This window comes from Ursus americanus, chromosome 4 (genome assembly GCF_024610735.1).
Source record: "Ursus americanus isolate L20-20 chromosome 4, mUrsAme1.1.p, whole genome shotgun sequence".
NCBI lineage: Eukaryota > Metazoa > Chordata > Mammalia > Carnivora > Ursidae > Ursus > Ursus americanus.
The window spans coordinates 84,376,553-84,404,509 of NC_142130.1; the positions used below are offsets into that span (position 1 = coordinate 84,376,553).

Consider the following 27,957-nt stretch of genomic DNA (forward strand, 5'->3'; position numbering starts at 1 on the left):
GAAACGTAAATGTTACCCTCCTAGCCAGCCTTCAGATGTAATGTGAATAAGGTAACCCATCCAGGAGACTCCAATACTCTGACCATCACCAGGTACCCACGCTTCCGAAGCATTTAAACAACCCCATAATTACACCAGAGTGGGGAAAACGGACAGCCAGGATCCTCCAGGCGACTCTATCTGAACTTCCGGAGGGAACCGCGCGCAAGCGCCAATGAAATAGCATCAGCGCCGCAGGCCCCTGGGGCTAAGCCACCTCCCATAATGCCGCGTACCGGAAGTTGTTGCTTTCTAGGGGTCAGTCTGGCTTCGGCTCTGTCGCTCTCTATCCGTCACCGGGAGGAAGACGGAGCTGGCTGCCCAGCCCACAGGCTCATTAGGGGATGCAGTTATGGGCGCTGTCGCCGTGGGTGAGTTCTGTTCCCACTGACTCGCAGTCACCGCTCGCATGACTTCCTGCGTTTCGAGAGCCCGAATTTCCTGCCTTGACCTCGTTCTCTTCTGGAAGGCTCCTCTTCCTTAAGCACGTTACACGGCCTCGGCCCGGTACCGCGTTCTCATTGGCTTCATGTCCTGTCAGTTTCAGGAGCTGGCCAATGAGTTGTCGGTGCTGGCGCCCTGATCGACCCCGGACCCGAAAGTACCTCCGTGGGTGCGGAGCAGTTGGAAGGGAAGGGGAGGTGTGGCGGGCGCCGCGCGGCCGGGAGCACCCTACAGGTTGGGGTTGGGTTTGCTGCAGCGTCCATGTGGTGGTTAGTAGGAAAAGCAGGATCTGTCATCTCACCGATTCAGTGAACCTAGGGTAGGTCAGATCTACGCAAAACTTGAAAGCCATATTTAAGATCTGCTGACAAAGTTTTCCAAACGCTTCCATTTTTAATGGAATCAAGCAGGCATGGGAAGACTGGGAAGGAAAGGGAACTGGATTAGTATGCGAACCGGCAAGACCAGCTTTGATTTGAATTTTGTGTGGAGTCCTGCAAAGGGTAATTTGGCTGAGAAGCTGACTCTCATCTGAAGACTCACCTGAAAATTTGTTGGTGTTTTATAGCTGATGGTACTCGCCACTCTTTTCTGTAGACTCATTTGATGTCCTTTATAGCTGCTAACGATTTATTGCAGCGCTTTCCACAGCTTTGAAGTGAACCCCTACTGTCCTCTCCCTGAAGTAGTTACAATTAGTCTTTTAAGTTTTTCTTTGAGTCTGGGCTACTGCAGTCCTCAAACCAGATTTGCTAGTGCTGTCTTCACTACTGGAGACTTCTTAATTCTTTACCTTTTTGTCTTTCACCGGAACCCGTTTGCTTCATTCTTAGGTGTACCTACCTTTGCACCTTATAATCATCTTTTATGTCTCAGGTACTATGCTCTTTTTCAGTTTCAATGCAAGCAGTATTTCTTGAGAATTATTTCTATATGTACTAACACTATATTAGGAAGTGATGCCTAAAACCATTTCTTTCTCCTAGAACTTTAGATTCCAGATAGAGAAATAACACGTGTCCAGGTCAAAGATTTAAGAAGCGGCCCATCAGATGAGGGGACAAAACGAAAAGTGCACATTATAAAGGTTGGGGCAGTTCAGTTGAGAGCTTTATTTAGAATGGTTGCCTAAGGCTTCATTGAAATGGACATCTTAGAGAATTGGTAAGATTTGGGTAGATGGAGAGAAAACATCGCAGCTAGAGATCAAAGCCATAGAGGTGGGGCCACAGTATTTTGGAGAGACTGGCTTGATTGGAATACAAAGAGTGGTGGTCTTGGAACTGAAAGATCTGTGTTTTAATTCCATCTCTGCCACCCTGTGATCTTCCATCATTTTATTTCTGAGTTTCTTCCTTTAGCAAAATGCTCCATTTAAAGGGTTGTTATGAAAATCAAGTAAGATAGTGTTTATGAAATGGCTTTGAAGATCAAAAGCACTGTATAATTAAACTTTAGTGGTTCTTTACTAAGAAGTAATGATAATCAGGATTACCAGAGCATTGAGGGTGATTTATAAGGGAGTGCACAGCTCAGGAGCATGGATATGATGAAAATGGTATTATTAGAAGATCTATCTGGTACTGGAATGCAGCACAGATTAGAAGTAGTTGGATTGGAGGCAAGAATTTGGGTACTATTTTTTTCCCTTAAAATCTGTAATTCTAGAGAAGATAAATTATGTAACATGTTATTTTAGGGTGACAAAATGTACATTAAAAAGTACCCTAGTTTTATATATACCTGTATACTTTGTGTTCTTTTGTTTGTTATTTAATTCATTTATTTTATAAACATGGAGCCTTGTTACATTTTAGATGATCCTTGGAAAGTTTAACAATTACTTGATGTGGCACTTCATATAAGCCTTTTTGAATTAACTTTATTTACACTAACCAAGTAAGAGCTAAAAGAGGAATACTTCTAAGACCTTAGTCAGGACAGGATGACAGCTAAGTATCAGAGTTAATTGGGAAGTGTTTTCAAAACCTGTCTCCCAGGTCCTACTTTCCACTTATGTAATCAGAATTTTAATAAGCATCCCAGGTAAAATGATTATTATAGTCATATAGGTGATTTTGACAAGTTATTCGATGTGAAGTACAGATTTTCAAAATCATTATTATTTAAAGTTATGTAGATTATAGGTACTTTCAACACATTTCATGTATTCTAATTTTGAATTGTTGACTAAGGAGGTGAAGATTTGATGTACAGCTAGATTTGTCATAGTCTTCCAAACTGATTTTGGCAGATTATATGTACTTTCAACACTTTTCATGTATTCTAATTTTGAATAGTTGACTAAGGAGGTGAAGATTTGATGTACAGCTAGATTTGTCATAGTCTTCCAAACTGATTTGGCAGTCAACAGTTGAGAATGCAGTTGTAATAAATTCTCAGTTAGCTAATACCCAGAGGGAATCCTGGTATGGAAAATGTGGAACAGTGGGTCACTTTTTATATTTGGCTTTGAAATTTGTAAATTTTCTAACTCCCTTTAGTAGATTATCTTCAGAATTATAACAAATTTTTCTTGGAGAAATTATGAGTTTAATTTGCATAGACTGTAGAGCTAAGAAAGATAGTTTAGAAGGAAGGGACATTATTCTGTTTCAAAATGCCACCACCACTCCACATTTATGTATTGAGAAGTTGAATTCCTAACCGTGTCAAGTGCTGAAACAATGTTAAGATCTGTGTAAGAAGACACAGGTTCTTTCCTGACTCTTTAACATTCATTGCAAATGAATTTTTGCAATTTTGTAACATTCACTGCAAAACTCTTAATCTTACTAAGAATCAGCTTTCTAAGCTATGAAAAACAGGGGTAATATTATCCTATCTACTTCAGAGTTCTTACTGAAAACTGGATGATGTATGTGAATGGTCTTTGTAAATTATAAAGTGTGATAGACATGTAAAATATGTGGCTTAGTTACTATCGCCTAGAGAAATATAAAACATACTCTTTTTTTCTTTTCTTTTCTTTTTTTTTTTTATCAAGCTAACTTTATCTTGTTTTCTAGATTGTTATTTTGTGTCAGTAAATAATCCATAAAGTGCCAACATGGGAAAGAAACGGACAAAGGGAAAAACTGTTCCAATTGATGATTCTTCTGAATCTTTAGGTATATTTCACCGATTGAATCTTTAAAGTTATGTATATATCCCTAAATGGACATATATTTTAATATGCACAAATGGGATCAAAATGTACATTATTGTTCCTGTAATTTTAACTTAATGTTTATATCTACATGTCATTTAATAGTCTTAATATTCTTAATGGCATGATACTCCATTGATGTAAAGGACCATGGGTGCATATTTCACAATTTACTTAGGTAATTCCCCACTGTTAAATTTAGGTAATCTTTAACTTTTCAGTGATAGGTATGGAATGATAGTAAACGTTTTTGTAGCTAATTCTCTTTGCACATCCAGCTATCTTTTTAGTACAGATTTTAGAAGTAGAATTGCTGAATTAAATGGCATAAATATTTTCGAGGCTCTTGAAATATTTTCAAGGTTCCATAGCCAAATGCCTTCCAAAAATTTTTTACTGACTTACAGGCCCCCTAGCAGTGAAATAAAGCGCCCATCTCCCTTAACATTATCAACACTGGCTAGTGTCATTTGTAAACATCTGCTAATTGTCTAGTTGAAAAAGAGTATTTTCTATTTTTAGTTTTTGTGTGTGTGTTTTTTTTTTTTTTAAGTTTTTAGTTTCTTTGACCACCTACTGGGATTTAGTAGTTTTTTGTGTGATCTCATTTGTATTTATTTTCTCTGGGTGCAAGTTCATTGTACATAAGCTAAATGTGCCACTTGACTGGTTTCTGAACCTCTTGGGTCCCTGAAACAACTGAAGCATTTTAGAGTGACTTGCAAAGCCCTTTACTGATCTGGTCCCAACAGGGTTTTTGGTCTCAGGTCCATCTGCTCGTTTTTACGCATGTGTGAGGAGACAGTCTGAGGAGACAGCATGCACTTCAACATTTTATACCCCCGTACCTTTGTTCGTGGGGTATGGTCTTTTCAGTTGTTCTTTAGTCCCTGAATTCATAGTTTAAAGTGTGAGCTTTGAGGTCAAGAAGACTTGAGTCCAAATTCTGGCATAGCTACTCTGTAGTTATGTGATCTTGGGCACTAATTCTTAGTTTTCTCATCTGTCATTGGGGATAATAGTGTCTTTCTTTTAGGGGGATGTGAGAATTAAATGAGATCATGTATACAAAAACATTTAGCACAGTGGCAGGCTCATAGTAAGTGCTTAATATTAGAAAACTTTCTTACTGTTAATAAGACTGTACAGGTGTTACCTATCCTAGGTAACCTTCTTTGATTTTAGCCCTTTGTGTACTGCTATAACACGTTTTGGAGATACTTTTTTTGTTTGTTTTAACATTTTGGAGATTCTTATACATTTATTTCTTTATCTGCTTCTGCCAGAATACTACTCAAAGAGAAGAGCTGTGGCTTGGTCTTTTTTAGGTTCCCTGGCCCCTACCACAGTGCTGGGCCTGTGATAGTTGTATTGTTGATTTAACGAAGAACCTTCTTCATGAACCTTTTAAGATAAAGAGAATAATTAATATGATAAAGGCCTTAATTTAAAGGAAATAGATAAATGAATTGAAGTGAATTTGGGATGGTGATGTTTATACCTAGGACTTCAAAAAGCCAAAATTTCACATTTATATAAAATCTTTCTCACATCATCATGACATTCGAATGTCAAACAGAAATTTAAGCTTTCCGATTATCTAACAGTTTGTTTATAAATTCATTTTCGAAGTTCAAATGAAGGGTACGTTTTGAGTTTAACTGCAGAAAGCCATTTTTACCTCACATACTCCTTTGTTATTTGTTTTAATAGAACCTACGTGCAGACACATTAGAAAAGGATTGGAACAAGGTAATTTGAAAAGGGCTTTATTGAATGTGGAATGGAATATTTGCCAAGATTGTAAGACGGACAATAAAGTAAAAGATAAATCTGAAGAGGAAGCGGAAGAAAACCCTTCAGTTTGGCTATGTCTTAAATGTGGCCATCAGGTATGCTTAGATTTTGATCAATATGGGATTTTGTAAAACTCCTTGAATTTATTTTAGAAGGTATTACGTAAAACCACAGTTTGGGTGAGTAGGCCAACTGGCGTTGGATCTGTTCCCTGGGGAACAGATTTGGGGATGGAGGTTCGTGTATAGGTGGTTTATTGGGGAGTGTTCTCGGGTACCACAACCAGGAAGAGAGTTAGGGAGGCAAGGTTGAGGAGAGGGAGAATAGTTAAAGTAAGAGGCAGTGCTGTGGGGCCTCAGCTGATTCCACAATGAATTCTGGCCTTCAGAGATATCCTGAACTGAGGCAAGGGGCCAGGCCTTTGCGCTTGTGCGTAGACTAAACATTGGATGTGGGATGCTGCTGGGGAGGGGGACTAACCTTGGGCAAGGCAGCTCCATTACACTGAGGATAATTCCTGGGGTTGGATAGACTGAGCTGTGAGCATTCGTGGCAGCTGGGGGAATGAGTACCTGGGTCTTGGGGGATGGAGGGTATCTAGGGGCAGAACAGCTCACAGGTATTGCCATGGTACTAAAGGTCAGAGCCTCTTTCTCTGTTATTGGTGGCAAGTTAAGTTCATATGTTAGGCAACTGGGCTGCTAGGCTTTCCTGTCATGAAGCTTCAAGATGAAGCAGAGGACTTTTTTTCCTTACAAATTGAAATTTTTATTGAGATAATTATAGATTCATGTGCAGTATGAGAAATAATACGGAGATATCCCTATGTACATTGCCCTATTTCCTCCAGTGGAACTTTTTTTTCCTTTTTTTTTTTTTAAGATTTTGTTTATTCATTTGAGACAGAGCAAGTGAGAAAGAAAGAGCACGAGCTGGTTGGGGGTGGGAGCAGTGGGAGAGGGAAAAGCACACTCAGCAGGGAGCCCAATGGGGGGCTCGATCTCAGGACCCTGGGACCATGCCCTGAGTCAAAGGCAGATGCTTAACCGACTGAGCCACCCAGGTGCCCCCCGCAACCAGTGGAACATTTTATAAAACTATTGTATAATATACAACCAGGATATTAATATTGATACAATCCATCCATTTTAATCAGTTCTTCCTAGTTTTACTTCTCTTCATTTGTGTGTATGTGTGTTGTGCATGTGTGATTGTGTATATTAAGTTCTGTGTAGCTTTGTCACCTGTGTAGATTCATGTATCTACCACCACAGTTAAGATACCGAATAGTTTCAAATTACACAGATCTCTTGTGTTTCCCATCCCCCTGCCCTTTTTTTAAAAGGTAGGCTCAGTGTGGTAGCCGGTGAGGGGGAGCTTGAGCCCATGACCCTGAGACCAAGACCTGAGCTGAGATGAAGGGTTGGATGTTCAACCAGCTGAGCCACCCAGGCACCCCACGTGTTGCCCTTCTTTAATTATACCCATCCCTACTGCCGTTTCTCCCCCAAGCCCCTGCTAATCTGTTCCCTATTTCTAAAATTTTGTCATTTCAAAAATTTTGTATAAATGGAGTCATATAGTATACAACATTTTTGGATTGGTTTTTTTTCGCTTAGCATAATCACCAGAAGAGTCATCTAAATTGTGTGTATCAATAGTTCTTTTTTATTGCTGAGTAGTATTCCGTGCTATAGATGTACCACAGTTTGTTTATCTTCTCTTGAAGGACATCCGGGCTGCTCCCATTCCAAATTTGGTGATTACAAATAAAGCTGCTATGAACATTTGTATACAAGTTTTTATGATTTCATTTTTCTGGAAAAATGTCCAAGAGTGCAATTACTAGTTCATATATTAGTTGAATGTTTAGTTTCTAAGAAACTGCCAAACTGTCTTCCAGAATGTCCGTAATGTTTTATATTCCCACCTGCCGTGTATGAGTGATCAACTTTCTCTGCATTCTTGCTGGCATTTAGTATTGTCACAGTTTATTATTTTAACCATTTTGATAGGGGAATAGTGCTATCTCATTGCTGTCAGACAATTTAAAAGTATTTGAATGTTGGGGCCCCTGAGTGGCTCAGTTGGTTTTAAGCATCCAACTCTTGATCTCAGCCAGGTCTTGATCTCAGGGTCATTAGTTCAAGCCCCGCACTGGGCTCCATGCTGGGCATGGAGCCTACTTAAAAAAAAAAAAAAAAAAAAATTGAATGTTAGCAAAGAACATATTATTTGTATTTGAAAGGTTTTTCACTGAAGGTCTTAAATATGTATGGTGAGAATGAATATATTTTGTTACTTCAGATTTTCCAGAATACATTTCCTATTACAAATTTTATTTTGCTACCTATTTAGTTCCCAAGGGTAAGACAATATCACTATTAGTTGTTAACTTTTGTCCTACTGTAGTTACCTTTTGCACTGTTAGCAAGTGATTCTCCACTGCTGTCTTAAGACAAGTCATCTCATTCTTATGTTTCAAATGATCTCAAATGGTGTTAAAAAAAACCTTTTTTTCAAAATTAATACTCATTTATTTTAGAATTGAATGTTGAATGGGATAAATTAAATCAGTACTGTTGATATCATAGTTAAAAGATTAGAAGCTATTGATAAACAATTTCCCTTTGGGGAATATTTTTAGCTTGAGAGAAACAGATACTACTTCTGTAGTGCAATCCAAGGGAGTTGGTGGCCTGATTCAGATAGAAACACAGTGAAGATATATTTCATAGCAGTGATTTAACCAGCAAAAGGCAGAAAATCTGGTCATGTTCTTTTATGAATAAGCCTATACATCTTGTAGGTGAAAATCTCCCATTTACTTTTCAATTAATGCATATTGACTGCAGGGGCGCCTGGGTGGCGCAGTCGTTAAGCATCTGCCTTCGGCTCAGGGTGTGATCCTGGCGTTATGGGATCAAGCCCCATATCAGGCTCCTCCGCTATGAGCCTGGTTCTTCCTCTCCCACTCCCCCTGCTTGTGTTCCCTCTCTCACTGGCTGTCTCTATCTCTGTCAAATAAATAAATAAAATCTTTAAAAAAAAATGCATATTGACTGCCTTCCATTTGCTAAATTTTTTTTGGTAATAGAAGATGTATTCTGTTTTTGTGTCTTCAGGATTTATAGTCCAGGGGAGGAAGGATATAAACATTAACAACTTTAATATGAAGTAGAAAATAAGGAATGCTACCAGGAATTTACACCATGTTTTGTAGGAGTTTGTTTATAGTAAGAATACAATGTTTTCTCATCCAAGAGGATAAGCATAGGCTTCTGAGAGGAGGTGGCCTTTGAGCTTGATCTTGAAGACGGGGTGGGATTTGATAGAGGACGATATGAGAGTTAGGGAAAGGTAGGTTGAGGTCAGATGGTATCAGGTTTGTTAATTAGAAGTTTGAAAGCAGGGACGCCTGGGTGGCTCAGTCGTTAAGCGTCTGCCTTCGGCTCGGGGTGTGATCCTGGCGTGCTGGGATTGAGCCCCACATCAGGCTCCTCCGCTGGGAGCCTGCTTCTTCCTCTCCCACTCCCCCTGCCTGTGTTCCCTCTCTTGCTGGCTGTCTCTCTCTCTGTCAAATAAATAAATAAAATCTTAAAAAAAAAAAAGTTTGAAAGCAATTCACAATTTTTGAATTGAGTATATGAACAGAAATTTGTTTTAGATACTATTAAACTGAAAAAATATGTATGTGAAGAAAGAAATCGAAGTCAGGAAAATACATACGAAGCTGTTAAGTGGCTCACACTAGACCTAGTGAATGGCTGTATTAGTGTGGTTTAGTTGGGACTGGAAAGGACAAGTTGGAGAGGAAGAGTACTTTGAGTGCATGGTTCCTAAGTACCTTCGTGCTGAGATGTTCTCAGTTACCTATTCGGATTTAGGTTTTCACAAAATCGGGACTCTCTCTAGATTCTAACATGTTATTTTCAGAACTGTAAGGATGACAATTTCTCAGGCCACTTTCTTGTGCATTATGGATTGTGAATTCTCTTTTTGTGAACTTTCGTGGCTCGGAGGTTTATGATTATGATTCTCTAGGGCTGTGGCAGAGATTCTCAGGAGCAGCATGCCTTGAAGCACTATATGACACCAAGATCTGAACCTCATTGTCTGGTTCTCAGTTTGGACAACTGGAGTGTATGGTAAGTTTTAACTCTTGTGCCTGTCAGTTAACTGGTAACTATTTGAAATATTGGAGAATGGAGGTGTTTAAGGAGCAAGAAGGTTTAAGTTTTTGTAGGATTTGTTTAAATCCATCACTTTCAGAGAAGGCTAGAGAAAGTGATATTTGAGAACCTTTTGCTTAGTATTGTACGCACATAGAAATTGTAGCATGTAGAAGACATATTAATCTTCACCCTTTTGTTTTTCTTGCTTGTGATACTATAAATGGCATGTGATGGGTTATTATTTAAAAATTGGGACACTGAGAACAAATTTCAGATGAATTGAGAATATAGTAAAATTTTGGCAGTGAATTTGCATGAAAATAAATGTCAAGCCGGTATGTATATTTCTTGTAACATCATCAAAACAAATTTTCACATCTTTAAAAAACATTTACAACAGCAGTGTTCACTGAACATCTGTCAGTTGTGAAACGTATTAATTTTGATAATGTAAGTCTGTATTTTGAAATACACATAGAAAAACTTTTGACTTTACTATTGTAAATAGCCATTTCAGTAAAATGTTTGGGGTTCTTCCACAGTATTTATATATAGCCACAGTTCTGGCTAACCTTGCTAATAGTAAACCAGAGTTAATATGGATAGTCTTCTTCAAGAAAACACAGAATTTTTATTTTCATTTTCTTTAATAGAATAATTTGGTGGTTACACATTTTGGGTTCCAAGAATTATAATTTGTCCCCTTTTTTGGTTGTTAGTTTGTCACTTTTCTTCTCTGTGGTCTTTTGGAACACAGGTGTTACCTATGCGATGATGAGGTCCAGTATTGTAGTTCAAACAGATTGGGTCAGGTGGTTGATTATGTTAGAAAACAAGCTGGTATTACAACTCCAAAATCAGGTAAAATCATTTGTTTCTTAATGTATACCGTAGTGTTAACTTATGTATCTAGTTAATGTTAATGTATCTATTTAACTTAATGTGTCTAATGTATACTGTAATGTTAACTAATGTATTTTAATGTACCTATTAATGTATCTAACTTAATGTATCTGTACTGTTTAGTATTACATATACCTGAATAAAATGAATTATGGTTGATTTCAAACTGTGAAACTATTTTTGGTTAAGAATGTAAAAAAGTGGGAATATAGATTATTATAAAGTGTTAGAAGAGAATCTGAGAAACAGTGTAGTCAGATGTGATAAAGAGTCTGTGATGAGTCTGGAGTAAGTAATGAGCAGTGATGCCCTTTCTGTAGGGAACTTGAGAGAGACCTGCCTCATACTAAATTTATTTTGTTACATTTGTGTTTGGGTGATATAGAAGTGAAGGCCAGATATTTCTCAGCTTTTTTTCATGCATAATTAAGTTAATTGGGTTGGTATACATCATCTGCTTTAAGCTCATTTTGATTTTTACGGTCACAGAAGTATCTTTGCACAGCCAGAGTTGTTTGTTCTTAACTTCAGCATTCAGTTTTGACCCATTCATTTAAAAATTTATTTCATGTCCACATTCTTTACTTGATTGCTTTATACTCTAATTTCATAAGGTAGGATGTGCTCATTTGTAAAAAAAAACCAAAAAAACAAAACTTCTGTGCAGTGAAAAGGGGAAGCTTTATACCAAACATTGTTTGGTTTCATTTGTCAAACTACTGCTTCCATCACTTTTGAATATTTTTCCTTGGTTTATCTCTCGTGATGGTAATTTACTTATATTTATTAGAAAACATTTAAAATCAAACAGCTGAGAATATTGATGTTAGGTAAAAGTTCACAAATTCTAGTACTCTGTCCCAAGTATAACTTTGCATTTGGTATAGTTGTATTACACGTTTTGCTAAATCTTTTTTTCCTTCCTTTTTTTTTTTTAAAGCAGCAAAAGATGGTAATGTTGAACTTGAAAATAAAAAGTTAGAAAAGGAGAGTAAAAATGAACAAGAGCGAGAAAAAAAGGAAAACATGACTAAAGAAAATCCTTCCACGAATTCTTCCCAAATAACTGTGAAAGGACTCAGTAATTTGGGAAATACATGTTTCTTCAATGCAGTTATGCAGGTGCCAATGTTAACTTTTTTCCCTCTTTAAAATTTTTTTGCCTCACATTATAGGCTGATTTTGCATACTTACTACTTAAAGTATTAGGTTTTTTTCCCTAAGTAATTTATTTCTGCGTTTTTGAAGAATACTTAAGGAAATGTTGATTTTGCATTACAGTAAAACACTGTGCTAAGCACTGGGGTGCTTTAGAGTTCAAAACAAACATGGCCCCTGGCTTCAAGGAACTTGTACTCAGGTGGGGGAAGCACGGGATAACTACTGCAGAAACAAATACTTAGTTACAAGTGGTGGTGGTAGTGGTAAGGCAGCTACCTCATGTTGGATGGTAGGCGGTGCCTTTTTGAGGTGATGAGTAAGCTCTTAACTGAAGAACTTAGGAGCCAAAAAAATGGGGGAGAAAAGCATACGGTTACTTTTACCTAAGATAGATACAATGAAGACTGCAGTGTTGATAGTGATTTTCTGTTTTGATAGAACAGATACTTAAGAAATACTTGAATTATTTAAATATTTGAGTGATGAAATAAATATTTGATTTGCTTTTAAATAATTTTCCTTTTCTTTTCCATCCTATATTCCAGAATTTGTCACAAACACCAGTGCTGAGAGAACTACTAAAAGAAGTAAAAATGTCCGGAACAATTGTAAAAATCGAACCACCCGATTTGGCACTAACTGTATGTACTTTAAGATTTTCTTTTGCAGTCAGTAATTTTCCTCTCTGAATATCTGCATTCTAAATTATTTTAAAGAATTGATGCTCATTTTCACCTTTTTTACTTGTTTGCTTTTATTTCAGGCTACTGAGTTAAACATTTTCAGGCTAATAGATTAAGCCTTTAGATTTATTTGCTGTGTGCATGCCATGTTCTGCTGTGCTCTGGTGTTTGGTGTCCTTCTTGGGAAAGCTGTTGATAGGCGTGAAGCCCTAGGCATGCATTATTATTTTCAACAGCTTCTCAGGGGGCCTAAATGGTGTGTAGCAGAATGAATGTTATCCTGTCCATTTTCATTACTCACATTTTGCTCTGGCTCTTTCAGTTCTTAGGTAGTCTGCTCCCGATATTCTAAAACTAAAACAGTACAACTGACTTTTCATAAATAGTCAATGAACAGAAACTTTCTACATCTTTTGATGTACATTTTGAAGCTTTAAATGGGACAGCTCTATCAGAAACATTGGCAATAACAAGTTGACTAGCTACGTTATGGTAACATAAATGATTCCAGACTTTGACTGAAGAAAGTAATTTTTATTCCCATATTCAGGAACCCTTAGAAATAAACCTTGAGCCTCCAGGCCCTCTTACTTTAGCCATGAGCCAGTTTCTTAATGAGATGCAAGAGACCAAAAAGGGAATCGTGACACCTAAAGAACTCTTTTCTCAGGTCTGTAAAAAGTGAGTATCTGCTTTGATTTTGTTTTCAGTGCATCGGTAAGATGCTGAGAAATAATATGAAAAACTCAGTAGCATTAGAGTCAACCCAATATATATAGTACAGCACGGTTTATTTCATTTGGATTAAAAAACATGAACTTCACGTGAAAATTAAATCTGCTAAGGGTGTTGTCGAACTGAATGGAAATTTTGAGAAACTAGAACACTGAGATTTGGGATGTGATCCTAAGATTTTGTAAAAATAGTTTAGTATTTTAGTAGACTCATCATTGTTTTTCTTTCTGTGTTTTCTTCTTTTTTTCTGTAGAGCAGTACGGTTTAAAGGCTATCAGCAGCAAGACAGCCAGGAGCTGCTTCGCTATTTATTGGATGGAATGAGAGCAGAAGAACAACAAGTTAGCATATTTTGACCAGTATAATTTATAATCCTGTCTTCATTAACTTGCCTGGCATTTGACATCTTAAGGGTTATTAAAGCAGTGAAAACTAGTTATTGAGGCCATTGTATTTAAAATTTTTTTCTACACTGGTTTCTTCAACTGGTGTATTTTAATCAGTAGAATGAATGAAGAGAATTAGAAATGATTCTCCTTTTCATGATGCTGTTTTCTTTGCTGGTTAGGGCATTACTGTTGTTTAGGTGTTCTATTCTGTTGTACTAACCTATGCCAGGAGAGCTCCAGCGTATTGGAAAATGTTTCTCCCAAAACAGTTCCCAGTTGCAGTGCATTCTTACTCTTACTCTGTGATTTAACATAGCCTTTTGAGTCTAGGAAGTATGTTCATTTTTAAGAGTCAGGGAACATAGTTATGTTTTTAAATGTTTGTAGATTGCCAGATGTAATGTATTTGGAGATGTTGAGTATAATTAATAATAGTAATACTAGTAATAACAAGTGATAACTAGTGATAATATTTATTTTGTTCTTATTTTATGTTAAGTACTGTTTTCAGAATCTTATGTGAGTTACCTTATTTGGTCCTCACAACCTTTCTCGGAGGTAGATGCTGTTAATCATTTTCTCATTCCATAGACTGTGAAGCTAGGGTGTAAATAGGGTTCAGGACCTGTTCAAGGTCACCCAGTAATGGTGGCTTTCAGCTTTGAGCACCAGAGTCCCCTATAGCTCTCATTTAAACAGTCTGCTTCTAGGACATGATATTTCAGTGGTCTTTCCAAAGGAGGTGGGCATGTGCTGAAAAGCTTTGGTTTGACTAGATTAAAATATTGAAGTAAGACAGTGCCTTTGTTCAGGGGTTAGTGATTGTTTTGTGATTTTTTTTAGCTCCTTGAATTAATTTTGAAAATGTGATTTTAGAAATACTAATTTTTATTCAGTAAGTTTGGGGAGCTAATTCTTGATCACTTTCTTGACTTGATTACATATTTTCTAAGGAAAATAACTATAAAACTTTAAAAATTTAATAGTGTATATATATCCATTTTATTACTTTTAGAGAGTGAGTAAAGGAATTCTTAAAGCATTTGGTAATTCTACTGAAAAATTGGATGAAGAACTAAAAAATAAAGTTAAAGGTAATGTCTGACTTTTTGAACTAACACACTATAGTTGAATTCTTCTGTCTCTTAGGACAAGATTGCTGGCACTTGTATTTCAAATTCACAGTTATTAACATAATTTTTCTTGATCACCATTGATTTAAAAAATTATTCAGTACTCCAAAGGTGTATATTTTTGAAAAATTTAACTTTGGTGTATTTTTATGCAGTATTATAGTGGAACTTAAAGAGCTAAAATGAGATCACCATTTTATTTTTCGAAAGCTTATATGGTTGACGCTTGAACAATACAGAGGTTAAGGACACCAGTCTTTTCCTGCCCCATTCCCACACAGTCGAAAATCTGCTTATGACTTTTGACTCTCGAAAAACTTAGCTACTAATAGCTTACTGTTGACCGGAAGCCTTACTGATAACCTGAACAGTAAAGTAACATGTATTTTTTTGTAATATGTATTATGTACAGTATTCTTACGTAAAATAAATTAGAGGAAAGAAAATGTTATTAAGAAAATCATAAGGAAGGGGCGCCTGGGTGGCTTAGTCATTAAGCGTCTGCCTTCGGCTCAGGGCGTGATCCTGGCATTCTGGGATCAAGCCCCACATCAGGCTCTTCTGCTGGGAGCCTGCTTCTTCCTCTCCCACTCCCCCTGCTTGTGTTCCCTCTCTCACTGGCTGTCTCTATCTCTGTCGAATAAATAAATAAAATCTTTAAAAAAGAAAAAAAAGAAAATCATAAGGAAGTGAAAATACATTTTCAGTACTGTGCTGTATTTACTGAAAAGAATTATATATAAGTGGACCCACACAGTTCAAACCCATGTTGTTCAAAGGTCAACTGTATTTCTAATGAGCAATGATATGTGAGTTATATTTGTCTGTGTGAGTTGTCAGTAGCTGGTTTGTTAATCATGGAGCCAACTTCATTATTATTGTGTGGCATTTAAAGATTTCGGACAGATCAGTCCAATAGAACTTTCTGTAATCATGGAACCCTTCCTTCCATATTTATGCTGTCTGATACAGTAGCCACTAGCCACATGTGGCGATTTAGCTTTTGAAATGTGACTGGGCAATTGAGGGGCTAAATTTTTATCTTTATTTAATTTTAATTTAAATCATCACAAGTGACTAGTGGCTACTATATTGTAAAGCACCATTTTTTTTTTTTTTTTTGGTTTGTTTTTGTGGGGCTTGAATTCATGACCCTAAGATCAAGAGTCAGATGCTCTTGCCTGACTGAGTGACTGAGCCAGCCAGGCACCCCAGTGAAGCACAGTTTAGAATCAACACATAGCACCTCTTTGCCTCCTTGGTGTCCTTTAGGGCCAAGCTAGTAGTGGAGAGAATCCTGCCCTGCTGGCGCTATCTGTCATCAAGCGTGTTCTGTATAAATGGACATACTTATCATTGGAATAAGGCTTATGCATTTCATGTATTTAGAAAATTGGGTGACCAGGTGGTAAAATTATCTTACACTAAACTTACCAAGATTATTTCTGGGAACATAAAAAAAGTAAAAGGAAGATTTTGTCTGAAACATTTTCCTGATTTTTTTGTGTGTTTTGTTTTGATTTTGAATGGAGTTCGGTCTTAGAGTTTTAAAGCAAGTTATGTGCATTCTCTCCTAATTTTGCTGCTGAGTATTAGAGTGGTAGAGCTAGAAGTGATCTAGAATATCATCTAGTGTGGCCCCACCTGTTCGTTTTACTAGTGGGGATATTGATATATAGAAGGTCTCACTGACTTGCATGGTTTATTTTCCACTGACTAGAACTAGGATAAGAACTTTTTCTTTTCACGAGACATGATTGTGTTAAATTGTGTTATGCTCAAAAGTGGAGTATTTGCTGCTGACTATAGCATAAAAATAAAATTATGGTAATTACGAACAGAGAAAACCTGTGGGATAGGAAATTAAAAATAAAATTTTAGGATTAGATAGGTAAGTAAATAGTTTTAACTTATTTAATTAATTATATAAGGGTAATTGATAAACTTTTTTCCCCCTTCTAGATTATGAAAAGAAAAAATCCGTACCAAGTTTTGTGGACCGCATCTTTGGTGGTGAACTTACTAGTACAATCATGTGTGATGAATGCAGGACTGTAAGTTGATATAGTGTGGACTGGGTTTATTCACTAATACTAATAGAGTATGGTTCATTATCTAGTTTCATAAGGTTTTTTGTTGGACTGCCCAAATCTTCATAGTTCTTTCCTGGGATTGTGAACACTCCTTATGTCTGAAAGAAGTTAGTTTAACATTTGAATTTATTTCTCCTAACCCAAAGTCCTCAACACTGTGTAATTTTTCATTTTCTTGAGAATTTATTTTGAAATGTAACCCCCCCACCATAATCTTATTATATAATGTCTAAAATGAATCTTTTCCTTCCTTTTTACATTTATTTTTTTTGGTTGATTAAGGTCTCCTTGGTTCATGAATCTTTCCTTGATTTGTCTCTACCAGTTTTAGATGATCAGGTAAGACTTACTGAGTTTTTTTTATTTAAGTAGATTCTCCCCCCCCCACCCACCCATGTTAGATTTTATGAGGGAAGCCTTGTCACTCTTTTCCAAGTTTGTACATTAGCCCTTGGAGGAATTTTCTCAAAATGTATTTGTGATAGAAGAATTTTAAAGATTTGAATAGAAATCGGGGTAAGTGCTTTTTTATTTTAAAAGAGAATAGATGGTGTGTGCAGAATTATTTATAGATAATTAACTTGATTGGTAGACATATAGGGGAAGTTTTCTTCATATTAAAAGTTACTATTTTTTTTCATTATTTAAGACTAAACATAAATCCCTTACAGTCTTCATTCAGTTCATCCACACTAATAGAGAGTATCTCAGTTTTAAGCCATGTTAATTCAGTTCCATCAACTAGTGGTTGGAAAAAAGGAAGCCTGTTATGAATATTGGATAAATTGTTATTCGACTTCATATGAATTCAGGGTCCCTTTAATCAGTGTTACTTAGTGATTAAAGTCTTACCAAATTTACTTTATTTTTCTCTTTTCTAAAACTCTCATTTACATGGAAAGAAGGAAAAGGATAAAAAGGAATGCCTGTAGTGGGACAAGTAAATCACTGACAAACAGAAGCACAGTTAGAAAGGGGCATAATTACCGTGGGACGCACCATGTATCTAATAAAATGCATGACATTTCTTTCTATTTTACTGGCATGTGGAGTTATTGTTTGTTGGCCTGTTTTCTCAGTATATAAGATTGCTTTCTAGTATTTGAGATGAATGAGTTTTGTCCTGGATATATTTTCAAACAGTGGAGAAAGTAAATCCAGTGTAAAATAGGGGTAGAAAAATATTTAGGTAACATGAAATCTGTTCATCAAACAGTTGCTGTAAAATTTTATTTTTGCCCATATTTTAAGAGTGGTAAGAAAAGTATAAATGATAAAAATTTGAAAAAGACGATGGAGGATGAAGATAAAGAGAGTGAGGAGGAGAAAGATAATGACAGTTACATGAAAGAAAGGAGTGACATTCCTTCGGGAACAAGTAAGCACTTACAGAAGAAAGCAAAGAAGCAAGCCAAAAAGCAAGCCAAGGTGGGTAACTTGGAAGAAAACTATTCTTTTCTAATTTTATATTTGCAACTATTGAGTCTGAAGTCTGAATGACTGAAAGAAAAGTTGTGCTTTTGTTTTTTTTAATCTTGCATTACTTGTGAGAACTTTTTTTTTTTTTCAGAAGGAGAGAGCAGGAGCAGGGATGGGTGGGGAGAGAGGCAGAGGAGGAGGGAGGGAGAGAGAGAGAGAGAGAATCCCAAGCAGACTCAATGCTGGTCCAGTATGGAGTCCCGCACGGGGCTTGATCCCATGACCCCGAGATCTTGACCCAAACCAAAATCAAGAGTCAGATATCGAACTGACTGAGCCACCTGGGCACCCCTACTTGTGAGAGTTTTTAAGAGTTTTAGTTCATTTTTAACAATTTTTTGACTTTCAAAAATTTTAAAATATGTAAAGATGCACAGTGAAAGTACCCCTCCAACCCTGTCCTTCCATGACATAGATAACCACTTTAGTTTTGTATGTGTCTTTCCGGAGTTTCTTTTGAAAAATACGATCAAATACAAATATATAGTCTTGTTTTATTTTTAAAAAATTATACACACTGTTCTGGACCCTGTGTTTTGTTTCTACTTAATTAGATTCTTGGTGATTTTTCCATTTCAGGACACAAAGATTCCATTGGTTTAAACAGCTGTATAGTATTCTGCTTTATAGATGTACCGTTTCTCAGCTGATTTAGGCTGTTTGTAGTCTTTTGCTGTGTAGTAGCCGGTGCTGCAGTGGACAGTCCTATACCCCTGTCATCGGTACGGCACATTCTGAGAAGAGGGATGGCATTTGTAGTTTTGATCAGCGTTCCCTGATTGCCCTCCACAAGGGCTGAACCAATTTATAGTCCCACCAGCAACGATGAGACTTGCTGTTTCTCCTTATCCTCGACAGAAGTGTGTTATTAAACTTCTGGATTTCTGCCAGTTTCATAGATGGATAATATTTTCTCAATACAGTTTTATTTTCCATTTATTTTAATAAAAGTAAACTATGTTTTTATGTTTGAGCCATTTGTGTTCCCTTTTTTTGCAGTATTTGCTTATATCCTTTCTCCGTTTTTCTTTTATGTCGTAACTCTGTCTGTAGCTGAAGCGCACTGGAAAGTGTTTGTGTCCTGTGTGTGTCCTTCAGCCTTCTGGTATTACAGATCAGCCTCGTGGGCACTGTCATTTTTACCTTGAGTCTTTAGGCAGTCCAGTGACATGAGTGTTGATGAAATGCCTTTCTCCCCACTCTGCTTGAAAATAGGCTGCAAATGGCAAATAAAAATGACTTTAGGAGGGAAGTCCTTTATTGTCCACTGTTCATGAGGCTTCCTTGCTTCCTCCCTCACTTGGGGCCGTTTATTTCCTGGGATGTTTTCCTCCATCCTGCCCAAAGCAGTCCTGGACTTGTGCATCCTTGAGTTTTCAGTTTGTTTTTTCTTCCCTCAGCGCAACCTTGACCCGATAATCCTAACTCGCATGGATACGTCCCTTCCTGCTCTCCATGTAGTCAGACTCCCCACACGGTTTCACACGTGGCTGCGTGCATTTGGCAGTTATGTCTAGTCTACTCCCCAGTCTAGGTTACTTCTCTTAGAACACAGACCATGTGTTGCATATTTTTATTTGCCCCGTGTCACAATATTTTGATGATTGATGATGGTTTATTCCTGCTTTCAGTGAAGGAACTTTCTTCATAATTTATTTGTTCCCTGATAGTGAAGGAACTTTTGGGATCAGAATTCTGGGAGTGCACTCTTCCTTATAAACTTTTTGATTGATAAGCAAGAAAACCTGATGTGGTATATGTATGCTCTTTCTCTTCCTATTCTTTTTTCCTTCTTCCCTTTTCTTTTTTTTAAATGTTTTATGCTCTTTGCACAGAACCAACGAAGGCAACAAAAAATTCAAGGAAAAGTTCTTCATTTAAATGACATCTGTAGCATTGACCATCCTGAAGATAACGAATGTGAGGTTGAAATGTCACTTCAGGGAGAAGTGGATGTTAAATCCAACCATATCTCAGAGGAGGAAATTATACATAAAGAATATTGTGTTAATCAGAAAGATTTGAATGGCCAAGAAAAAATGATAGAAAGTGTAACTGACAATCAGAAATCCACGGAAGAAGTAGATATGAACAATGTCAACATGGATAATGATCTGGAGGTTTTGGCCTCTTCTCCCGCTGACTGTACTAGGAATTTAAATGGTGCCTATCTGACAGAAGGGAGTGGTGAAGTGGACATTTCCAGTGGTTTCAAGAACCTTAACTTGAATGCTGCTCTTCAACCTGATGAAATAAATATAGAGATTTTGAATGAGAGTCATTGTCCTGGGACCAAGGTATATGAAGTTGTAAACGAAGATCCAGAAACTGCTTTCTGTACTCTAGCGAACAGGGAAGCTTTCCATACTGACGAGTGTTCAATCCAGCATTGTTTATATCAGTTCACCCGAAATGAGAAACTCCGCGATGCAAATAAACTGCTTTGTGAAGTATGCACTCGGAGACAGTTTAGTGGACCAAAGGCAAACATAAAAGGTAATTTAAATTCTCTCGCTGAAAGTGAAATTAATGTTCAGGGGCACATTTTGCACTGAGTGGGTAGAATGCTGCTATCTTAATTGTATCAGGATTTGCAGGGCATCTGTAAGTTCCCTCTCCTGTGTAAATATTTTAACAGAAGGTCGAACAAACAGATTGAAGTGGCTGATACTCTGTGGCAGCCGAACAGCAGATAGAGTGGGACAGTTTGCTCTCCAACACCTCTCTCTCTGGGTAAATCATCCCACGGGTTGTTACTGCAACAGGGTCCTTACAGACAGTGGCTTTTTCTTTGTATGCTCAGTTTCCTGTCCGCATTCGCACCGGCCCTCATCTCCCTTGCGTGCAGGAAGCTACACTTCATCTCATCCGTGTGCTCCTGTGACATGCCCAGTGCAAGGTACTGGGAGGATAGTGCTTTCTTCTAGTCTTCCTCAAATATAGAACAGAAAAATATTGATAATTCCCTTTCTCTTCCAACCCCCATTTTTTGAGCTTGGGTAAGTGGGATAAGGAGGGATTGTGGATTCCCAAGGATTCTTACTAGAATTATTGAAACTTTTTAAAAGTCTAGCTTTGTATTTATTTACATGTCAATATAAAAAGTAAATTGTGTTGATTTTATAGCATTTCTGTTTGCTTTAGAGCAGACATTGGCAAACTGTTGTCCACAGTCAGGTTTTTGTACGGTGTCTAGAAATGTTTTTTATTGATGAACATTTGAAAATGATTTGGTAGTAGAAAATACTAACTTTGAGCCCCAATTAATTAAATGGTATCTCTCCAAAAATAATTCCGTTCTCCTTGGTAGACTGCGGTCGTACTCAGTTATTGCTATATTTTTAATTACATCAGTAAAAATTTGTGGGAATTTGTGGAAATTTTTACTGATACCTGCAAAATGTCCTTAATTTTGCCTCTTGGTCCACAGAGCCCAAAATATTTATTATCTAGTCCTTTCCAGAAAGTTTAAAGATAATTCGATTGTGTTAGATGTTTAAAATGATTTTATAGCAAATGTGAATGCTTTAGAAGTCTAAAATGATTTTCACACTGCCAAAATTTCTTTCTTTAGGTGAAAAGAAACATGTTTATACCAATGCCAAAAAGCAGATGCTAATTTCTCTTGCACCTCCTGTTCTCACTCTTCATTTAAAGAGATTTCAGCAGGTACCCCTGTTAGCTCAAATTTGTTTTAAATGTGTAACACTTGCTTTGTTGTTGTCTTACCCATATTACTGTGTTTCTTTGGTTTTCTGTTATTTCCTAATTCTAACTTTAAAAAAGTAAGGGAGTAAGAAATATACTGGCCATGACAGAAGCTTAGATGAAGACGCCTGTCAAGGTAGAGGAGACATGTAGGCACAGTCCTCCTTCAGTTTTAGTTAGAACTCATGGTGTCCTTTTTAGTAAAATTAGCATCCTACTCGAAACGTTTTTTCAGTTTAAAAAAGAAAGTCCAGTTTACTAGCTATATCTCACACTTAAGAAAATTAGTGATGTTTTTTCTGTTTTGTATGCGGTACCTTATTTTTACTGACCCTTCGTAAAAAGACATTGATACCTTGGATTTTCATCATTTTTGTGACTCTGCCTTTTCTGGAAGACTTTTGTTACAAGCAGTACAAGTTTTAAATTAAGTTCCAAATTCCCAAAGTACCTTTAGAATGTTTTCCCTCCAGTGGTTCGTGTATGGGTTTGACTAACTGGGTGGATCTCTATGAACCAGGCACTAAGCTTGGTTAGAAAAGGAGGCTGAGAGTATGTGCTCCACAGAAAAGTATTCTGCTATTGCTGAGTTTTAAGCACTCAAAACCTCTGATCTAATCTGGCTTTTCTGGATGGCTAGAGCAGAAACACTGAGAATTTTCTCGTGGGAGCAGCTTTCTTTTTTTTTTTCTTCTTCTTCTTCTTCTTTTTTTTTTAAAGTAGGCTCCATTCCCAGTGTGGAGCCCAACATGGGGCTTGAACTCACAACCCTGAGATCAGGACCTGAGCTGAGATCAGGTCTGTGGCCATACCACCCTGAATGCGCCTGATGACATCTGACCTGAGATGAAGAGTCAGACACTTAGCCAGCTGAACCACCAGGCGCCCCTGGGAGCAGATTTCTTAATGCTTTGGGGGGGGGGGGTGTGTGTGGTGTGCGCTAAGCAAAAATCATTTAGTGGTCAGAAAGTCAAGAGTCTCGCGAGACATTGAACTAAGGTTGAATGTTGGTGTTGTTTTGTGCATCAGAGCAGGACTACAGTTGACTTAATGTGTACAGCTTTTCCAGAAAAAGAACTCAATCTGTTACCTGTCTCTCTCTTTTTAGGCTGGTTTTAACCTACGGAAAGTTAACAGACACATAAAATTTCCGGAAATCTTAGATTTGGCTCCTTTTTGTACCCTGAAGTGTAAGGTAAGTGAAAGTGGTCTTTTTGGGAAAATCCTTTAAAGGGAAGTCATAGCTTATTTACCAGATACTCCAACAGTAACTCACTTAAGTATGAAGCTGATAAGAATGACTGAGTAGGATGGGTCTTTGATCTTTGTGCCATTATAATTTCAAGATCTGTGATGAATCATTTTGAATATTAGGTTGTTAAATTCAGTTCAATGTTTTTTGAATCTCTGTTATTGAGGCAGAGATTGTCTTGGGAGCTGAGGGCACAAAGCTAGAGATCAGCAGGTAATTAATTTCAGTTTAATATGGTTGTGTGTTAAGATTGGTATACACAGAGCAGGGTGGCATGCACTTAACCCAGTATGTTGGTGGTTTAGGGAAGGCTCTGTGAAGTAGTCCACATGTCAACCACTACTTAAAGGAGTAAGAGTTAGTGTGATGAATTAAGAGGAAACAAGTTTCCTCAGAGAGAACAGAACAGCTGGAGCAAAGATGTGTAAAATGATGTGGTGGGGACTAGGGACTAGCAGTATAAGCAATTGTAGAACTTACAGTACAAAGCCTAGAGAGCACTGGGATATGAAGCCAGAGAAGTGAGATGGTTATGAGGTTTGGGGGGATTATCATGGTCAGGAACTTGGGCTTTATTAGGTGTGCAGTAGGGTGCCACTGAAGAGTTTAAAGCAACGGGGTGACATAGCCAGACGTGTGTATTACACAGGTTACTTGCTGAAGCATGGAGGAGGTTGGATTTTAGGAGGAAAAGACTAGAGAGGCAGTGGCTCTCTAGTTAGGAGGCTGTTGAATTAATTGAGTCAATGGTGAGGACTTCAACTAGGGTAAGAGAAGGCAAGATGGAAAGAATATTCTAGGAGGTAAAATTAACCAGACTCATGATTGGATTGGCTCTGAAAGATGAGGACGAAGCCTTGAAATGGATGGTAGGGGTAGCACAAGAGGCATTGAGCATGATTCCTGAGGCCTGGCTTGAGTGACGAGGCGGCTGGGCAGATGGGAGTACCATTAGCTGAGGTAGGAAATACAGGAAGAAGAGAGGTTGGGAGGTGGAGAAAGGGTAGAGTTTGGTTTTGGATACATTGAGTTTTAGACATTTTTGAAATACTCATGGGGCTTTCTTTAGAAAACATTTGGATGTACACGTCTGAGGCTCAGGGCAGGGAGGTTAGGTTTGGAGATATAGATTTGGACATCAATACATAGGTGGTGGTTAAACTGTGAGGATAGCATCCCCTGTGTAGAGCATGGAGGAGGAGAAGAGCTGGTTAATGACAACTCTGGTGAGCATCTGGGTGTAAGAGGCATATGTAGAAGAGGAGGACACTACCAGCAGTCTCAGCAAATCTCCATGTTCAAGAATTTGGACAAAGAAGCTATAGTATTGTATTATAGTGAGATTTCAAATGCTTCAGTATCAATATTGATAAAGTCTTCATGTGCAAAATTTGAAATGATAGAAATTCTGTCCTCTCTCCCAATTTAAAAATTTAAAATTCTTCAACAAAGGTATTTCAGAGCTGGTGGGTAGAGTGAATTGTAATTATTTGTATATTATCACCATGGGGCAGGGCCACTTTTTCCAGTAAACAGAAATACCTGTCGTTGGATTAGTTCAAACACAAGGTCATTAGGAATCCATTGTTTGCCTAAAATGTCATTGCCCCTCTGTTCAAGTTGCAAGGAAAGGACTAGGTGGCTTCAGTGTCATAATATCAGAGAAAAAGACTTAGTATTTGATTAGATGGTATAGAGGTCGTGGTAAATTTTTTAAGAAGTGTTGGTGACTTCAAATGGATTGAGAATTGAATGAAAATATTGGAAATAAAGCATGTAGATATATCAGAGGGTTTGTTGAAAAGTAAAAGTGGTGGATCAATGATTTTTTTTAAAGTCTGGGAGACTGAAGTAGGTTGGTAGACCAAGAGGAAAATCTACAAGTTGAATGTACATTAAAGAGAGATAATTGATTGAGGAAGACCCTGGAGGAGGCCAGAAGAGCTTAGCAGCCCTAAGTTGGAGTATTGTCTCTGAACAACAGGGGGAGATATTTCATCTTCCTGAGAATGGGCAACTTCGAGTTCGGTAGGTTGTATCTCTGTTTTCCTGAAGTGGGAGGTGAGGTCAGCTGCAGAGAATAGTAAAGGGCTGGATAAGGGAGGCTAAAGGAGTGGTTAAAGTTGCTCTGGAGGAAATCCATGGAACTGGGGAGCTAAGGAACACGTTACAGGAGCATAGGCACATTGGGGGATCCCAGTGAGTCCTCAGTGAATTTACCTATCTGCAGGGTGTAGAATTTTGCTTCCTAGCAATAGCAGCTGTCTGGGGGTGGGGTTGGGAAGGGTTTGTTGTAGGATTCAGGGTGGGATTTTCTTATCAGTCAATGCGCTGGCAAGGCCAGTGGTGGGTGTAGGAGAGATTATTTGTGAGACTGATGCACATGTTCTAAGTTCTCCAGCTTTAATGTGCATGTCACTTGGGCATCAGGAGGTCTTAGGTGGGGGTCTATGCTGAAACTGCTGTTCCATCGTCATTTTGAGTAGTGAAGACACAGAGTTGATCTGGGAATGAGGCCAGGAGAGGCTTCATCAGCCAGGCGAAATGAGGACTGGAGCATCCAGTTAGGTTGGAGAGAGGATACAGGTGAGATGAGAACTGGAAGAATGGAGGAACTGTGGGCTGAGACTAGGAAAGTAGGAAGACTTGAAGTCAAACAATTCCAAGTGAGGACCCATGGCAGAATTTAGTCCTGGCTGTGGCAGCTGAAACGGGATGGCGGCAGAAATCCTGGGAAGCGTACGGATGGACAACTGAACTCCTTGAGGAAGCAGACAGGGATTGGGGCAAAGTATGAAGTTTTCCAGTGAATAGGGGGCCACAGATTTAAAGAGATGACCGTACTATGGAAGGGCAGTGATGCCCATTCAGGACTTTTTATAGGAGAACCCAAGTTGGAAGTTGTCTGAAAGTGGCCCCCAGCTCGGAGAATGCCTTTCCGTCACCAGTCTGCCCTACAGCATACGGGATCTTAGAATAAGCAGCCTCCACAGTCTAGATCGTGCAAGTGAAAACTTGAGACGTTGAATCTCTAGGGGACGTGTGTAAAATATAAGGGGGGAGTTTGGGCACAACTTAAACCGCTATCCTCTTGATCTTAAAAAAGGCTCACCGTCTGGGGAGGAATTAGACTGGTAGAGCTATTGAGGTATTTTGTAATTATCAGAGCCCAGGACTCATATAGAAACAGGTAAGTTCACTTATTTAAGTCTCTGGGCCAGGAAACTGCTATTGCAGCAAGTGGCTTCTAGTTTATGATTCTAGCAGAGAAACAGCAATGGTGACTTTCTAAGAAAACGTAAGTGACACTACTCAGTTGGCTGGGTAAAGGTAGGGAAAAAGTCGTAGTCAAGGTCAGACTTACGATTCCTACATTCTCAAAGTAAAGGCTAGAAACCCTTGGCATAAATTGATCTTGCCATTGGCATCTATAAATGGGACTAGAACTAACTTTTGAATTCTGTTCACTTTGAAAGAATGTTGCTGAAGAAAATACAAGAGTACTGTATTCCTTATATGGAGTCGTCGAGCACAGTGGTACCATGAGGTCAGGGCATTATACTGCCTATGCCAAGGCCAGAGCTGCAAATAGTCATCTCTCTAATCTTGTTCTCCACGGTGATATTCCACAAGGTAAGAGGTCTTGGAAAATTCTGGTATTCAGATTATGGCAAAACCCCAAAATAATGAACTTGAATCTTCCCACTTACATTTAATTTTGTTTCTCCACAGATTTTGAAATGCAGTCAACCAAAGGGCAGTGGTTTCACATCAGTGATACACACGTGCAAGCTGTGCCTACAGCTAAAGTTCTGAACTCACAAGCGTACCTCCTGTTTTACGAGAGAGTACTGTAATAGTTCCTAAGAGTGCTTTCTCCAGAAACAAGCTTATGGCTTTTAAAATGGCTGTAATTAATAATAATAATAAAGAAGTAAAGACTAACTGTAAAATCATGTTCACTTAAACACATGCCAGAAGAGATCATGTTTATTAAAATATTGAAGGGAAAATACCTAAAAATTTACAATGGTTTTGTATTGTCATAGTGGTTTTTATTCTTGCTTCCAGTTTCTGGAAAGGATTCTGAATTCCTTAAGTCTTCTGTGCTTAAATATGTCTGGGTGGTGGGTTGTAACATCAATAAACTGACTTACCCCAAAACTTGTTTTATTACTTGGAGGATTTCAAGTTGTGTTCTTACCCGAGCAGGTAACATTTAAAAAAAAAAGTTTCAGACTGGCTAATGAAACTTCAAGTGTATTTTTAAAACGTGTTGATTATATAAGCACTGACATTTGATATTGGTGGTAGTATATACTTGGAAGATATACTGAAGTCTATAATTCTGATGCCATCCAGTGTACATAAACGGGTGTGGGCTGAACTGCACTTGTTCTGCGCCAATTGTTAACTGACCCAAGGTAGATACTCCCGAGACTCTGAAGTAATTTGATACCAGGTCCCCTTCATGCCACCATGCCAGAGAAAATGTCCTTTTACCCAAGCCAACCAGCATTGCCAAGTTGCTTATAATCCTAAGAGCCTTAAGGATACCAAGCTTGTCTGAACTTTCATTAATTACTCTTAACACTTGTTGACTTTAAGACCCAGTCAGTCCTACTGGTTCCAAAATTCTTTTCAAATACCAAAAATATAAATTTTAATTTTTTTAAATATAAAACTTCAGTGTTACTCAGAGACCTTACATAACCAACACATATAGTAGATGTCCCATAAAATCAGTTAACCTATTATTTTTTCCAAACTCCTGAGTTTAAGAAAAAACGAGATGCA

At 37.9% G+C, this 27,957-nt stretch overlaps 1 protein-coding gene across 6 annotated transcripts; it reads left to right on the plus strand.

Moving 5' to 3' along the window:
* The first annotated feature begins 279 nt into the window (after positions 1–279).
* On the plus strand, positions 280–27,324 carry USP16 (ubiquitin specific peptidase 16). 6 transcript variants are annotated; one of them, XM_087861753.1, is made up of 19 exons: positions 637–802; positions 1,317–1,359; positions 3,513–3,614; positions 5,366–5,544; positions 9,494–9,597; positions 10,382–10,485; positions 11,468–11,649; positions 12,234–12,329; positions 12,922–13,052; positions 13,360–13,447; positions 14,511–14,589; positions 16,591–16,682; positions 17,004–17,060; positions 17,973–18,149; positions 20,036–20,696; positions 21,775–21,869; positions 23,017–23,103; positions 26,637–26,793; positions 26,893–27,324. In XM_087861753.1, the coding sequence occupies exons 3-19, from the start codon at positions 3,554–3,556 to the stop codon at positions 27,015–27,017; spliced, it is 2,475 nt and encodes an 824-aa protein (XP_087717879.1). In that variant the 5' UTR covers positions 637–802; positions 1,317–1,359; positions 3,513–3,553; the 3' UTR covers positions 27,018–27,324. The 6 variants fall into 6 exon arrangements, with proteins under 6 accessions (XP_045641444.1, XP_045641448.1, XP_045641449.1 ...); XM_045785488.2 differs by lacking the exons at positions 637–802; positions 1,317–1,359 and adding an exon at positions 280–410; XM_045785492.2 differs by lacking the exons at positions 637–802; positions 1,317–1,359 and adding an exon at positions 280–410 and having other exon boundaries at positions 11,471–11,649.
* The last annotated feature ends 633 nt before the right edge of the window (positions 27,325–27,957 follow it).